Source organism: Pseudorasbora parva, chromosome 12 (assembly GCF_024679245.1).
Source record: "Pseudorasbora parva isolate DD20220531a chromosome 12, ASM2467924v1, whole genome shotgun sequence".
Lineage (NCBI taxonomy): Eukaryota > Metazoa > Chordata > Actinopteri > Cypriniformes > Gobionidae > Pseudorasbora > Pseudorasbora parva.
The window spans coordinates 16,868,833-16,886,947 of NC_090183.1; the positions used below are offsets into that span (position 1 = coordinate 16,868,833).

At 40.0% G+C, this 18,115-nt stretch overlaps 1 protein-coding gene across 1 annotated transcript in view; it reads right to left on the reverse strand.

Moving 5' to 3' along the window:
- The window catches only part of tns1a (tensin 1a), a 134,689-nt gene that overhangs the window by 57,174 nt on the left and 59,400 nt on the right, over nucleotides 1-18,115 (reverse strand). Inside the window, exon 4 of the mRNA XM_067459359.1 lies at nucleotides 4,508-4,545. Within this exon, the coding sequence (XP_067315460.1) occupies nucleotides 4,508-4,545 (38 nt within the window). The remainder of the gene's footprint in view (nucleotides 1-4,507; nucleotides 4,546-18,115) is intronic.

An 18,115-nucleotide genomic window follows, 5' to 3' on the forward strand; every position in this document is an offset into this window, starting at 1 on the left:
TTCACAGCTTGGTAAAGCCCATTGAGTCAATTTTTGCAAAGACATAAGTGTTGTCACCTTGTCATATGAGCTTCACCTGTGACTAATAATGGATCAATTAGGTCTCAAGTGTGTATAAAAAGAACCCCAGTACACTAGACCTTCACATCAACTGCAACTAGACCTCTGCAAACATGCCTAAGATTCACCCTGAGACTAAAGTTTTGATTATCATGAGGCTGAAGACCAGATCCACTGCTGATGTGGCAGACACCTTCAATGTGTCTCAGCGTCAAGTACAGAGGATACAAAAAAGATCTGAAGAGACTGGAGACGTTTTTGACAAGCCCAGGTCAGGCAGACCCCGCAAGACAACTGCTCAAGAGGACCGTTTGTTGGCTCGAAAATTCAAGGCCAGCCCATTTTCCACTGCAGCAGAGCTCCACGAGACCTGGTCACCTGAAGTCCCTGTGTCAACCAGAACAGTTTGTCGGATTCTGTCTCGAAATGGCCTCCATGGTCGAATCAGTGCCCAGAAGCCAGCACTAAACAAAAGACAATTGAAAAACCGTGTGGCATTTGCCAAGGCCCACAACCGGCTAAAAGGATGGACACTGGAAAAGTGACAGAAGGTGGATTTTTCAGATGAATCTTCTGTTGAATTACACCACAGTCGCCGCAAATATTGCAGGAGACCTACTGGTGCCCGAATGGATCCGAGTTTCACCCAGAAAACAGTGAAGTTTGGTGGTGGAAAAATCATGGTCTGGGGTTACATCCAGTATGGGGGGTGTGCGAGAGATCTGCTGGGTGGAAGGCAACATCAATAGTCTAAAATACCAAGAAATCTTAGCTACCTCTTATTCCCAACCATAATAGAGATATTAAATTTGGATCTCACAGCACCACAACTTAATTTGCTGACATATTTTTGTATTTGCAGTAAATTTGTTCAATTTCTGTATAGGCGACAAAACTTTTGTCTTGCCAAAATTTGACCTTTCTGTCTTGATTAAATGATAAATATTTTTTCTGTGAAAATTATTTATTTCAGTGCATTAAACATCATCTGGGAGGGTTTTAGCTTTTCATATGAGCTATTTCTAACACCAATGAATTAATTAAAATTTAGGTTAATATCAGGTATTTCTAGAAAATAGATAAGCGACAATACTTTTGTCAGGGACTGTATATATATATATATTATGGCTGTCAATCGATTAAAATATTTAATCGCGGTAATTCGCAATTTAATCACACATTTTTAGCAATTGTAAATGTATCTTAAATTAAGTTTAAATTAAGTTTTAAATACTCTAATCAACCTTGGGTATGGTCAAATATGCATGCTTTATGCTAATGTACATTTATTATTAGTGAAACCAAACATATTCAATAATAATCAATACAGCATGGAGACTAGACATATCAAAGATCATAGATGTTTATCTAAGAAATTGTTCATGTCTCTTAAGCCTAAACTTAAAAATTAAGTGTAAGTAGTGATTTCTCTCATTTTAAGAATATAAAGGGAGTCTTTACACTGGCAGTTTAATTCAGAGCAGGGCACAGTTCGTATGAAAAATTGGTAATGTGTACCAGGGAGTGCACCAGAACCACACCATACCTGGAGGAGGTCCATATTCCACAAGTGGGAATATAGTGCGGCCCCTTTAAAGGTCCCATTCTTTGCGATTCCATCTTTCAAACTTTAGTTAGTGTGTAATGTTGCTGTTAGAACCTAAATAATGCCTGTAAAATTATAAAGCTCAAAGTTCAATGCCAAGCAAGATATTTTATTTAAAAGAAAAGTTCCCTTTCAAAGCCTACAGCGAATGGCCGGTTTGGACTACACCCCTGCACTTCCTGCTTTAATGACGCAACTAAAACCTTTGTTGACGAACCCTCTGCCCACAAGAACACGCAAATTCGGGGGCGTTGTCCTTTTGCTCTCGCAGGTCGAGAATAGGAAGCGTTGTTTTTGTAGAGTGTGTTTGTTGCCATGCCATTGAAATGCTGTTATTTTCATCCCGGAGTCAAATCACCTTTGTTTGGCCTTCCCACGGACGATGTACGTAGAGATCAATGGCTACAGTTTATGGTTAACTCGGTTCAGGAAAATTATAATCACAATTTAAAACTATATGCAGCACATTTTGCTGAGGACTGCTTCCTCAATCTCAATCAGTTTAATGCCGGATTCGCAGAAAGATTATTCTTAAAAGATGACGCAGTTCCCTCTTTGTCTGGAGAAGGCGTTGTTTATGGACTACATCCGGTAATTGTATTTTATTATTTAAGTTGGTCCGTTTAACAGTTTATGTAATTCATGACACAAAGTGCAACGCTGTTAGCTTTGTTAACTAACGTTGGATGGTAATTGAAACTAATCTGAAAAACTTAGCATATAAAAGTGTAGTAATTAATTCAGACACCATCGATTGCTGGTGTTTGTAATGATCAGTTTAAACTACTGAATAGACAGCTTACCATTCTGAAACATCCAGCAAAAGTCTTTCCTGAGCAGGTTGTAATCGATCCTCTTCGATATTCTCCGGGTCTGATTCCCGCTCAAATTGATAAGGCAAGATAGACATTTTTGCAATAACATTGAGCGAGCATATCTACCCGTTATGGTAAGAGGCGGGACCTTTCCGGGCAACGTGCACTAAGCTGCTGTCCAATCACAGCGCGGGAAGCGCTGGCCTAATCAGAACTCGTTACGTATTTTTGAAGGAGGGACTTCATAGAACAAGGAAATCATCAGGCCATTTATAGGACAGAGGAAACAGAGGTATACAGATAAGTAAATTGTGTGAAAAATACTGTGTTTTTTACACGCGAAACATGAACTCATGTTATATTGCACACTGTAAACATAATCAAAGCTTCGAAAACACGCGAAGAATGGGACCTTTAAGAGATCCGCGCTCCCTAATGAATTGCCGCAGTGTATTTTGCATGTGCAGTGTGAAGACCACGGACTCGGGAGCGCGCTTGTTCAGGAAAGTAACTGTGCATTCGTTTTAGCCGATTGTAATGTATTTAGTTCAATAACACACATAACTGTAAGCGGTGATGGTGTTAATGATTTACCTCAGACATGAGAGAGTGAGCTGCAGTGCATCGCGCTCAGACTGCAGAGAATGTGATCAGTGAAAAAACGCACTTTTCTTTCTGGAGTCTAATAAAAGTTAATCAGAAAATATGGTAGCTTGTAGGCAATAATTGCACTTTTGGTTTAGATAATTCATGTTAATGTCAACCCTTTTCTTTCTCTGTTAATGTTTGCTGCTGCATCCTTTGCGTCTGACTGCTCTCACTTTTTCCAACTATGGGTTATGCCACGGATCAAACAGAAAATGCGCGCTGCGTTAACGCACGTTAATAAATTTAGTGCCGTTAAAATGAATTTGCGTTAACGCGTTATTAACGCATTAACTTTGACAGTCTTAATATATATATATATATACATATATATATATATATATATATATATATATATATATATATATATATATGTATATATATATATATATATATATATATATATATATATATATATATATATATATATATACATATATATATATATATATATATACATATATATACATATATATATATATATATATATATATATATATATATATATATATATATATTAGATGAATTGGTTAAAATTATTGTTGTTTAATGGTTAACCAGTTAACTAGTATCCCATATATAGGCCTAGCTATCAAATTAGTGCAGAATTAACTTTGCCTTGCGAACACATCAAGAATCAAAAACAGTTGTGTGGAAAAGTGGTGAGCTGATTTTGCGCCATTTAGTGGTTTAATGTAGCCTGGCTCTGCCCTCCTATGTACTTCCACTCAATTGTCATTTTCCGTCAGTAGCCTACGTCATCTGGGTTTGCGCTATATTCGCTGTGGCAACGCTGCCGAATATCCAGAAGAGATGAGGTGAGAAAAAATGTTGACACGTAAATCCTGATTAGCTGTTGTACAACACATATAGCTTCTGTGACTGTATGTGACTGTATGAAGCTATGATATGACACATTTTCTGTTAAATGTATTTTTTGGTTGTCTGTTGTTTGCTTGTTTATTACATTTTTAACGACATGTTAGCATCAGGGCTATTTACATGCGAAACACAATGTCAATCTCACAATCCATACAATTTTAATTATTAAGACATTTCAACTTGACATAAGATAGAAAATCTCAAATACATTTGGGTTATACATTCTACAATTTTAAGTTGAAAACAATGCTTTGTTTCACACGTTTGAAAGGTTAACTCTGTTCATTTCATAACCAATGAATTAAAAATTGGACCATGTCTTCAAGTGTGATTTTAACACACATGTACACATAGGTCAATAAAGTTTAATTAAATAAAACACACACTAAGAAAATTCTGTGTCAACATCTAACATGATACACAGTTAGAAGTTATTCGTTTGTAAGCTTCTTTTTAAATAAATTAAATGAAAATATGAAAAAATATATCCATGATTTACCTTTACCTCACATTTCTTATGGCAGGACAACTTGCACACTGCAGGAAAAGGAAAGAAAAAATGCATTAAATGTCATCATAGAACTATTGGATTCAAATTTCAATATATAATTTACAATTACTGTACAAATTCACACTACAAAAGTGCTTTGTAAACATAATCTGATCTGTGTTCTACAAGACAGGTGCAAATAGCCATGACTAATTTCACTAGCTCTGCCCATTATTTACCCTGAGTACAAATATCCTGTTACTTCTTTTTACACTTTATGTGAATAGCATGTCATTGTTTGTATTTAATGCAAACAAGATGCTATTTGTTGCTATGTATGTTTGGTGCAAACAGTATTTACCATTATTTACACTGTAACACTATTTACAGTGAAAATAGCATGTCCCTTGCAAAAACATTGCCTTGCGGCTAACTTGTGGGTAATTTTGCGGCAAATCTGCAGCAACCTAAAAGCAGAGTTTGGTGAGGCACTTTAACTTCATAACAAATTATATAAATGACAAAAATATGAAAATAGCATGAAATTTATGTTAATAGATATGACTGAAGTTCTGCTAATGTGACATTTCTTCAGATCTACATGAATCATGTAAGTGATTATTTTTATTCAAACAGCAAATTCTATCTATCTATCTATCTATCTATCTATCTATCTATCTATCTATCTATCTATCTATCTATCTATCTATCTATCTATCTATCTATCTATCTATCTATCTATCTATCTATCTATCTATCTATCTATCTATCTATCTATCTATCTATCTATCTATCTATCTGTCTGTCTGTCTGTCTGTCTGTCTGTCTGTCACGCTTGTGTCATTCTTAATCTATGGCCATCCTATTCTCCCATACTTTATATTTACTTCTGTAAGTGAGGTTTTCATTTTAGTGATTGTAAATAAGCTGCCTGCTGATGATGTTAGATGTGATTAGATGAATATTCATGCTCATATTCTGTATAAGCTGTATATATAGATTGTTTAGAAACTCATTTATTTACCAGTTGATCCTGAAAGAGAATGAAGCCTGCCCCTGATACTGAAGTCATTGGCAGTCTTAAAAACATGGCTTGTAACAACTCTTGAGAGGTTCCAGCATGAAGGCCCAGGCTTCACCATTCACAAACTCATGGAGGGACTTTAAGAATCATGTGATCTGTATGGCAAGACATCAACAGCATTTAAGTTAAAATTAATAAAATCTGAGCAATGAAATGAATAACACATGCTTAATGTTCCGTCACCCCATGATACAGTTTAGTTTCACTCTCTTTTTCAGTTCATTTTCAGATCATCTGAAAATGAAAGATGCAGATTTCAACAAAGAAGTGAACTCATACCTGTAGGGGAGTAGTCATGCTTAATAGGATATGTGAATAAAAAACAAGTAAATGAATGAATTTACAGTATTTAATGGTTGAGGAGAGGTTATAATATTGATTAAATAATATTGATTATTTAATATAAATGAGTGAGTTAAAGCTAACCATTGCTTGTAAACTGAATTGTATATGACAAAAATTCTTTAGAACTATAGCACTTAATGTTATTTTTTAAATTTGTTTTATTTTTTAGATTTGCATTGTATAAGAATATGTACTGGTCAAGAGATTATTGTTTTATATATCATATCCAAACCTTCTGTGGCATAAAAAAATACCTTGGACCTACACCACAAATTAGAAGCACCTGTATACACTCATGTTCACCACAGACTTGCCACAACTGTCTGCCGCAAAGTTGCTGCAAACTGTTCGCCACAAAGCTAATTTGCATGTCAAAAAACAAAACAAAAACAAAATAGTTTGTGGCAATTTTCACCATAAGTTTGCCACAGGGGTTTGTCAGAATACTATATTTTTGCAAGGGATAGCTTCTCAGTAAACATCCTGACTGAACCCTCAAGTTTCAAATCATTACATAAATACCGCCAAAAACAAAAAACAAAAAACAAAAAGGATAGACAATCTATAGGGCAGAAAGATTAATTGTTAAGCAAGTCAAGTCAAGATGTTAAGCAAGGGAAGGAAGATGGCTAGCATGGTAGTCGGTAAGATGCCAACAGTGAGTCATATAATTATTACTGAATGATATAGCAAGACGTAAATTAATTAGTTATAATTCAGACGCAGAGTGTAAGGAGATATATATGTTAAGCAAAGATGCTAAGGAAACAGAAATGCACAGAAAAAGAGGCTGGTTAGTGGAATAACCAATGACCACATTGAGCACAGGTTATTGTAAGATACAGGACAATAGAGACAGCCAACAAGAATGTGAGGTATTTGCAGGCCCGAGATGCAGATGTCCCGAGTGCCATGAAGGTGCACAAATGGTGCTGTGACCAAGGCCGAGCTACAAGTGAGGAGGGTATCAATGTAAAGCATGCAACAGATGTCAAGAAGAGCAGAAGTAACATGTAACTCATTAAGTAAAAATGAAATTACATAAATGTGTCAAAAAGACATGTACTAAAGGTATATAAGTCAAAAATGGAGGCTGCAAAGTTTAAAGGGGAGCACAGTGCACAAGACAGACAAACAAGGAAAAGTGCAAAGAGCACACCACATATATAGGAAACAGAAAAGAGACTCACAGATGAAGTGATGAATTTGCTGTAAGTTGCTCACAACACAATCATTATAAAAGGTCTTGGTTACGTATGTAACCCTCTTTCCCTGAAGGAGGGAATGGAGGCATATGTCAAAACTGACCGACGAACTGGGGATCAGAGACCAATCTACTTTGAGTGTTTAAAAACAAGCCAATGAATATTGACCTGCGGTTCAGGCATTCCAAGCTCCGCCCTGCAGCGTGGGTATAAATAAGGAAGTGGAAGCACAGCATCTTTGCTTTTCCACTGAGGAGCCGAACTAGTGACTTGGCCATTCAGCAGAGGTACAGCACCTGTGGCAACATGACGTAATGGCTCTGTTCCCTCCTTCAGGGAATGAGGGTTACACATGTAACCGAGACGTTCCCTTTCAGTCGGTTACGTTTGACGTAGACCCTGCTTGAGCTCCCTGGACCACCCAATGTTAAAGGGCTTTAAGCAGAGAAGATCAGTCACTGCTGTTCTGCAAGAGCAACTCAGTGTGACTGTTGGATAACGCTGGGAAAGCGTGCCTGTCTCGAGAGATGGAATGCTGCTGAGACACATCCTTCTGAGGAAGGCAAAGTGGCAGTTACACATAAGGACTAACCAACAGTTTATTGCAAAACATATGGCAGTCTCTGAGGTGGTTCCAACTTAGTTCTAGGCGGAAAAGAACACAGTCAGAGATGACAGACTGATCTCTGTCGAGGGAAAGACACAGGGCTAGTTGAGTAGGGTAGCTGGTACCATGGAGGAATACACATATAGGGTCGCTGTAGGGACAGCTACATATGGATACCCATCCTACACAGCCCAGTTTCACATGCATATGTGTGCAGGCCTAGCATCAGATGCCCGCAACATCTGACTGCTAAGGGTGAGGGAGGAGCTTGATAGGGTTAGCCATTTCTGGGGAACACAACTGGAGACAACAGACACAAGTATCCCGCCCAGGGGGTGGGAGTAGCGTTGCAAGCCACTCCCACACTCCCACACAGTAACACTAGAACGGGTCCTTTGCACTACTGGCCACAGGTGGAGAGTACATGGGAAGATACTGGCTTTACATGGAGTCTATACAGTCTACCAAACGTGTTAGGTATCGCCCAGCCCACAGCTCTACAAATGTTTGTCAGTGAGGCGCCTTGAGCCAGCGCCCAGGAGCAAGCTACACCTCTAGTTGAGTGTGCTCGCAGCCCGAACAGGCAATGCACGCCTTGGGATTGGTACACCAAGACAATAGCACCCATTATTCAGTGGTCCTGCCTCTGCTTGGAGACAGCCTTTCCCTTCTGCTGGCCTCCATAACAGACAAAGAGCTGTTCTGAGGTCCTGAAACTTTGCATTCGATCCATCTAGACATGAAGTGTCACGGTTCATGGGTTCATTGCGCATGGAGTGCCAGGAGAATCAAGCGGTGGCTACTGCTCTGGCTGTGCAGGTGCTCATTACGTAGGTCCGAGCTCACCTCCCGGATTCAGCAACTTACACCGTCCCACTGCGCCAGACCCTCCGCTCTTTCCCCTTGATCCAGCTGTCATTACCACCAACCACGAGCCACGCATCCCGACACCAGAAAGGTACTCAGGGGAACCCAACCTTTGTAGATCGTTTTTGATCGTTTCTTCACATTACAGCCTATTACTTTTTCTACTGAAGCATCGAGAGTGGCTCTGGTTTTTACTTTACTTTTAGGCCGTGCTGCCCGTTGGGGAAAGGCGGTGTGGGAAAATCAACATCAGTGCTGCTCCTCATTCCAGGCACTCTCCGACGAAATGAGACCGGTCTTCGACCATGTCGTGGTGGGACGTGAGGTTGCCCGTAGGCCTCTGGACTTGCGCCAGGACAATCAACCCCCCTCAGATTGCATGATAGAGTTTCAGACTTTAGCTGCGGAGTGCCAGTGGAACAAGGAGGCTCAATGGGACATCTTCCTGCATGGGCTGGCTGACCGTGTTTACAAAGAGATATATGCGTTTGAGTTACCCAAGGATTTGAACGGAATCATGGATCTAGCCCTGCTGGTGGAAGTGCAATTACAGAGACACGGTTAACACTTAGTAAGCAGAGGAGTTTACGAGTCTCACAAGTTCACAGGAGAGAGCATGGTCAGTCCCCAGTTCGATCACAAGCCCATGCAGGTAGGTCGAGCTCGGCTTTCCCAGGAGGAGAGGGAAAGTCGTAGATCGAGGGGACTTTTTCTCTACTGTGGTGCGGCGGGTCATTTCCTCAACAATTGCTATCACACACTCCACTGACACCCTCACTCTGATTACATCTGGGAACCACACTGAGAGGATTCACTTTTTTCTTACAGACTCTCCATTAGTTCCCATCATCCTCAGTCACCCATGGCTGGTTAAGCATAACCCTAGGGTTGACTGGGGACTCAAATCCATTTCTGCTTGGAGCAGTCAGTGTCATGCCTCTTGTCTTGTGTCTGCTTGTACGTCTGTGTCTAGTTCTGTCTTGCAGGAGGAATTGATGAACCTGTCTAACGTGCCCCAAGAGTATCTTGACCTGAAGGAAGTGTTCAGTCCCGGGCTGCTTCTCTACCTCATCATTGCCCCTATGGATTTACTGCCAGGTAAGTCTCCGCCTAAGGGCAAGTTGTACTCACTTTCTGTTTCAGAGAGGGAGGCCATGGAGAAATATATTTCTGATTCGCTAGCTTCCAAGTTCATCCGCCCTTCCTCTTCTCCAGCGGGGGTGGGATTCTTTTTCATGAGTAAAAAGGATGGATCTCTGTGACCTTGCATCGATCACCGAAGGTTGAATAACATCATGGTAAAGAATACTTATCCTTTGCCGTTGATGTCTTCAGCCTTCGAGAGGTTGCAGGGAGCATCCATATTCACAAAACTGGACTTGCATAATGCTTACCATTTGGTCCGCATAAGGGAGTGGGATGAGTGGAAGACTGCGTTTAATACCCCCAGGTGCCATTTTAAATATTTGGTCATGCCCTTTGGGCTGTTCAACTCCCCTGCGGTCTTCCAAGCACTTGTCTATGACATGCTGAGAGATATGGTCGACCAGTTCATTTATGTTTACCTGGATGACATATAATAATTTTTTTCTCTTCTCTCCAGGAGCATGTTCTGCACGTCAGGCGAGTGCTCCGGAGGTTGCTAGTGAATTGGCTTTTTGTCAAGGCGGAGAAATGCACGTTTCATGCACAGTCTGTTCCGTTCCTAGGGTAAATCATTTCATCCGAGGGAATGCACATGGATCCCGACAAGGTTAAGGCTGTGGTAGATTGGCCAAGTCCAGATTTCCACAAGGCCCTGCAGAGGTTTCTGGGATTCGCCAATTTTTACCAATGTTTTATTCGTAATTTCCGCCAACTAGCCGCACCTCTGACGGTGTTGACCTCTCCCCGAACTGTGTCTGGTGGTCTGGTGCAGCCGAAGCTGAATTTTCCAAACTCAAGAGTTGCTTTGTTTCGGCTCCTTCTGATTACTCCTGATCCGTCATGCCAGTTCGTAGTGCAGGTTGATGCGTCAGAGTTGGGGGTAGGTGTGGTTCTTTCCCAGCGCTCTTCCTTGAATGACAAGATGCACACGTGCGCATTTTTTTTCCCATCGCATGTCGCCTACCAAACGTAATTACGACATTGGTAACAGAGAGTTGTTGGCAGTCAAACTTGCGTTGGAGGAGTGGCGTCATTGGCTAGAAGGGTCGGGGTACCTTTTACCTGAGAAAATCATCGTCTCCACACTCACATGGGAGATTGAAAAGAAAGTCAAATCAGCCTTAGAAGCATATGCCTTACACATATGTTAACAGGGCAGTTTAGTTCTAAAATCACTAACTATAATGTTACTTTCACACAGAGCACTTAATCAACGCTACGTCGTCTAGCACTAGCAAAAGCAATAACGTCTATGATTTACAGAAATGCATACTATTAAAAGTGCTATAAAGTACACAGAGGTAAATTAGAGTAACCTACTCAAGTAAATTACAGGGCTCGACAATAAAGGGTTAGTTCACCAAAAAATGACTTTTTAATGACTCACCCTAATGTCGTTCCTCACCCGTAAGACCTCCGTTCATATAAAGATTCAAATAAAGATTCAAACGGTTATGAATCAGCGTATTAATTTTTGATTCGGCTCGCCAATGTCACGTGATTTCAGCAGTTTAGCAGTTTGACACGCAATCCAAATCATTTGAATCTTTATTTGAGGTTTGAAAACAAATGCGGAAAAGAAGACAATGCTGAATAAAGTCTTAGTTTTTGTTATTTTTGGACCAAAATGTATTTTCGATGCTTCAAGAGATTCTAATTAACTAACTGATGTCACATATGGACTACTTTGATGATGTTTTTATTACCTTTCTAGACATGGACAGTTTAGTGTGCCTACTTTTAGATACGCTGTCGGACTAAATATAAAATATCTTAAACTGTGTTCCGGAGATGAACGGAGGTCTTACAGTTGAGGAACGACATTAGGGTGAAGAGTTACTGACAGAATTGAATGACAGATTCACTTGTCAGAGTGAAAAATTTGCTTTTTTAAAAGGAAACGAGGATGCACAAATAAGAATTAGGTAATGCTGCGGGGTGGAGTGTGTAATGCATGAACTGCATGCCAATATTCAAACACTCAAAGTAGATTGGTATATGAAAATGATCCCCAATATCGAACATGAATGACTGAAAGGGAACTATAATGATAGAGCCAATGAATAACTCAGCACCTATACTGAAGCCTGTGAGGACTAAAAGTTGACCACAAGCACTTCCAGACTCTTGCCTCAGTACTGCCAAGACTGCAAAGAGCAGAGCAACTAAACAACTAACATGAGAAGCACATTCATTTGAATGGAGGCAATGTTCAAGGACACAAGGTGGAAACTGCCGAGCTGAAGGTTCTGACAAAATTTCTCCTATTCACAAGTGAAAATTGAGTGTTGTACAATCAAAATAAATTATTCAGTCAGTAGAAGCCTTGACCCACTATGACCTACAAAGAGACCTGATTGCATGAGACCTCACGTGGCAATGGGTAAGAGGTAGGGTTAAGACAGCAGTACAAGACCGATGGGTTTAATACATTAAGTCAGGCAGTTAGAGAGTTAGACAAACAAAGGACTCACAGATACATTTGGAGTATGCTGTTTCCTTAAAGCTACACTATGTGACTTTTTGTTCAAAATAAATAAATAAATAAATAAATAAATAAATAAATAAATAAATAAATAAATAAATAAATAAATAAATAAATAAATAAATAAAAAGAGCAAGGGTCACATGTATGTTCTGTTTTTATTCCGTTTTCATTGCATTCTGTTTCTTTGTGCTGTGTTAGTTGGCTAATTAGTTTTGTCGTCATCTGTTCCCTGCTTGTTTATTTCCTAGGTTACAGATTGATTAGAGCCCTCAGTTCAGGAGGGTATTCCAGAAAGCAAGGTTAACTTACCATCACATATTTAAATCTCTTTAACTCTCGGCTGAATAACCAATAATAAACCTTGTTTAATCAAGATATGCTTGTATCAAAAACGCATCCTGGAGTAGGTTCAGACAACCTAGAGTATGTTCATGGTTAACTCACGAGACATTCTCAACAAATTGATGATTCACCATGAAAACAGATGCTAAGAAAAAGCACGCCATTCTACTTCTTTCTTTTTTTGTTTAATGCCGATTTATATAACCTACTTAGTGCACATCGCCACCTATTTGGTGGTTGTGCAATAATTTTTAATAATATTTTTGTTTAATTAATCATCTTTATTCACTGAGAATGAGGACTGTTTGTTTTATACTAATTAATTGAATACAGACCATGGGTGATGACACTAAAATAAATAATAAAAATATTTGAATCAAATTAACCTTTGCAGATTTCATGGAGTGGGTGCTGGCCATCTGTGGATCTCAGTTTACCATTTGCTTGTGGATTAGACCAATGTCAGCCCCACTCCCCCTGACTCAGCACAGAAGAAAAATTCCACTCTTTGACCTTCATGCCCCAAATCCCGAGATAATTCAATTTCAGTGAAACAGATTCCCAGAGTCTGCTCCAGTGTTGGCTTCAGGAGGCCCAATGGAGGCTGTCCCAGAGCTGAGCACTTTGACCCAGTAAGATCATGTAAGATCATGTATCAGTGAAAGAGGTATTGACCACAAGAACAAGATGGATCAGAGTTTGCACCAAGAAAAGATAAACAGTGCACAGGATATGTGCTTTTGGGAGCACGAGTGGTAGTTCTCCGTTCGAGATGGGAAGTGCGGATACAATCAGTTATCAATAATCAATGACATTGAGGTGTGCCACAAATGAAGGCCTTATGTGTGGTGACTAAACTTAGAGCATAATGTGGATAAATTCTGTTGGGCATAGAGAAATGCCACCTGACAGAACTGTCCACGTCTCCCATCTAAGGCCTGTAAGACAACGGCAACCCTAAGGCTTAAAATGCTGCTGGACAGGCCAAAGCACTTAAAGAGCTACACAACGGTAGTTCTGACCAGAGTTGATGTGGAAACTGCACACTGCAACTGACTTCGCCTCTGTGGAACAAATTTCATGGCGCAGGTAAGAGTCAAACAACATTTACTGCCTCTACTTTGGGACAAATCATTTTGAAAAAAATCATTGTGTGCATTTGCCCCCAAGATTGCTTTTGCAACCGACACAGACTGTTTATTCGGTTTGCTCTCAAGGATCAGACATACCAGTATATGTTCCTCCCCTTTGTACTGTCCCTGTCTCCCCACACATTTACCAATGTCACAGAGACTGCCCTTGCAGCAATAAGGGAAGTGGGCATTTGCATTCTGAACTAACTTGCAACTGGCTCATTCTAGCTCACTCTTGAGATTTGTTATGCAAGCACAGGGATCTGGTGCTCAAGCAAGCTCTCCCTTGTGCAGAGCATCTCTTTTCTCAGTATAGAGTTGGACTCAGTAAATATGATAGCATGTAAATAACCATGCGCAGTCGGTGCTGAACTTCCTGAATGCATTCAGGGGGAAGACAGCAGTTCCACTGAAACAATTTCAGAGACTCCATGGGTATATGGCAACCACATCTATGGTAACATCACTTAGATAACTGCATATGAGACTGCACTGGTAGGATAGCGAACTTAGGAGACTACATCCTGTCAAGGCAGGGGCTGAGATCTGGAAACTATGGGTCTGGCTTCTGATGGATCATATCGATTCCGATCTTCCAACCGAGGTTGAGACAATTCCGATTTTTCGAGCCCTTTTCACCAGGATGCCATATGGGTTAATATAATTTTTTGTATAATGGTGTGAACAGTGTCACGTGAACCAAGGAAAGAGGTTCAGTGCTGGAGTTCCTTCAAGAACACTTGTCAATATTCTTGACCCTGTCTACATTAAAGGTCAATGTGGCTGCCATTTCCACTAGCCACATACCTTTTACCTTTCTGATGTCTCGGTTCGTATTTTGTGCTAGGCAGCTAAGGCATATCTTCAGGTTACAAGTTCCTCGGGACCTAGAATTAGTCCTGGGAGGACTAGAAGAAGCAACATTTAAGCCATTGGAGTCAGTTTCTTAAAAAATGCTGACTCTTAAAGGGGTTTTCTTATTAGCATTGACTTTGTTTAAGCAGGAGTAGGATATTTGCAGGCACCATTTTAGCTTTTATTCAAAAAGTTTGCACATTGAGGGAAATATTTCCATTCTCAAATGTTTCATTTGAAATAGATCTTTAATAAATGTTTATGTTGTCACAGAACAACTAGTTTCAACTGAGCAATGAGATCTGAGGAGCTTTATCCATCTTCTCACTCAGCTGTCTGTGCTTTTCCCCTTTTTTATTTAGTGATAATTCAAATAACAAATGCACAAAAGATACCACATATAGTAACACTTTAGAATACTGTTACAAATAATTTGTAGTGCCTTCAGAAGGATTTGGTAATACTCAGTCTTAGAAGGTTACACCAGGATCTTCACTTTATAATTAATTATATAATGGGTCCCACATCTATCACACCTGTTTCAACTCATGAGCTCATTACACTGCAAAACCTGAAATGGGCATGTCAGATATAGGGAGACATACAACATTTGCAGGGCTGGTGATACTCCAAGGCAGGTTTTTAACCATAACCATGTATTTTACAACCCATCTGCTTGTGATTCTTATCAAGTGGGGTCATTTTTTTTAGGATTCTTTAGCTAACTGAAGTCTCTGAGATCCTGACACCTTCACTTCTGGAGACTCCAGGTAGGTTGCAGTTCTGGAAAATTGTGCTGCTGGAGACTAAAGGGTTTCTGATGGTTTCACACTTAATTCTTCACCTTAATTCTGAATTATTTTGCAGTTAGCGTGTGTTGTTTCTTCGCCATCTGTTTTTGTCTGACGTGGGGTACCAAAAGCACAATGGTTGATTCATTTGTTTGGTCTTTTTCAAAGGGCTGTTTGGAGAGCGACGACAGAGGAGTGAGGAGCTGCACTGTTTTTCTTTTATTTGTCTGTGAAATACATTATTTTAGACTATACTTGTGTATTATAAAGTTGTAAATGTAGTCTTTTTCCAATTATTCCAAACAAACCTTGCATAATAAACTAAAGCATGAACTACTGATTTCTGTTCATTGAAAACCTTTAACATTTTAGTGTAGTTAGTGGATTACATGTAATGTTTGTATTTAGGGTTTTATTATAAGCTAACCCAAACAGAAAATATGCTAGCCCATCTATATTCCCATTGTGGCCCATAAGAGCCCTACATAACACCCATCTGGGTCCCGTCATCAACCCATATGGGCAGACCCATGTAGGCCCCAAATGGGTGCTACCTGAGTTACCCATATGGGCCCAGTATGAGCCCATCAAGAGACCCGTCATCAACCCATTTAGGCCCCATAAGGGTTCTGTATGTGGCCCACATTGGCCCCATTTATTAGAACCCATATGGGACCCATGTTGGGCCCAAGTGACAGCCCATCAAAAACCCACATGGGGCCCACATGGCAATGTTGGCTGGGGAAGTACTTTGAGGAACTGATGAATGAGGAAAATGACAGGGAGAAAAGAGTTTTAGAGGCAAATATTGTTGACCAGGAAGTAGAAAGTATTAGCAAGGGTGAAGTTAGGAGAGCTTTGAAGAAGATGAAGAGAGGAAAAGCAGTTGGTCCTAATGAGTTTTTAGCTAGATTGTTCAATGAGGTTTTAGCGAGTGAGAGGAATGGAGGAGAAGTGTTTTGGTGCTGATTTTTTAAGAACAAGGGAGATGTGCAGAGTTGTGGAAACTACAGAGGTATTAAGCTGATGAGCCATACAATGAAGTTGTGGGAAAGAGTAGTGGAAGTAAGGCTAAGGGGAGAAGTGGACATTTCTGAGCAGCAGTATGGTTTCATGCCAAGAAAGAGCACTACAGAGGCATTATTTGCTTTGAGAATGTTAATGGAGAAGTACAGAGAGGGTCAGAAAGAGCTGCATTGTGTCTTTGTAGATTTAGAGAAAGCATATGAGAGAGTACCAAGAGAGGAGCTGTGGTATTGTATGAGGAGGTGTGGAGTGGCAGAGAAGTATGGATATGTGGTACCGGATATGTATGAGAGCAGTAGGACAGTGGTAAGGTGTGCCATTGGGGAGTCAGAGGACTTCACAGTGAAGGTGGGACTGCATCAGGGATCGGCTCTGAGCCCCTTCCTGTTTGCGGTGGTGATGGACAGATGAGGTCAGAGAGGAATCTCCATGGATTATGATGTTTGCGGATGACATTGTGATCTGTAGTGAGAGCAGGGAGCAGGTGGAGGAAAATCTAGAGAGGTGGAGGTTTGCTCGGGAGAGAAGAGGAATGAAGGTTAGTCGCAGCAAGACAGAAGATATGTGTGTGAATGAGAGAGAACCATGTGGAACAGTGAGGTTACAGGGAGAAGAGGTAAAGAAGGTGCAAGATTTTAAGTACTTAGGGTCAACAGTCCAGAGCAATGGGGAGTGTGGAAAAGAGGAGAAGAAACATGTGCAGGCAGGTTGGAATGGGTGTAGAAAAGTGTCAGGTCTGTTGTGTGATAAAAGTGTACTAGCAAGAATGAAAAGAAAGGTGTACAGGACAGTAGTGAGACCAGTGATGTTGTATGGTTTGGAGACAGCTGCACTGAGGAAAAGACAGGAGGAAGAGCTAGAGGTAGCAGAGCTGAAGATGTTGAAGTTCTCTTTGGGAGTGACAAGGAAGGATAGGATCAGGAATGAGTACATCAGAGGGACAGCACATGTGAGATGTTTTGGAGACAACCTTAGAGAGGCCAGGTTGAGATGGTTTGGACATGTTCAGAGGAGGGTAAGTAAATAAATTGGTAAAAGGATGCTGAAGTTAGAGCTGCCAGGCAGGAGGTCAAGAGGAAGACCAAAGAGGAGGTTTATGGATGTAGTGAAGGAGGACATGAAGATAGTTGGTCTGAGAGAAGAGGATACAGAGGATAGGACTAGATGGAGGCAGATGATTCGCTGTGGTGACCCCTGAAGGGAAAAGCCGAAAGAAAAATAAGAAGAATTAAAAAGTGTGTATATTATTATTATTATTATTATTATTATTATTATTATTATTATTATTATTATTATTATTATTATTACAACCCCAAATCAGAAAAAGTTGGGACAGTTTGGAAAACGCAAATAAAAAAAGAAAGTAGTGATTTCTAAATTTACTTTGACTTGTATTTCATTGCAGACAATATGAACACAAAATATTTCATGTTTTGTCTGGTCAACTTCATGTCATTTGTAAATATTCATCCTTTCCTGTCATTCAGACCTGCAACACATTTCAAAAAAAGTTGGGACAGGAGCAATTTAGGGCTAGTAATGAGGTAAAAGGGTTAAATAATGATGTGATTTGTCAACAGGTGATTGAAATTATGATTTGGTACAAAAGCAGCATCCAAGAAAGATCTAATCCTTTAGGAGCAAAGATGGGCCGAGGATCGCCAGTTTGCCAACAAATACATGAGAAAATTATTAAAAAATGTTTAAAAACAATGTTCCTCAAAGAAA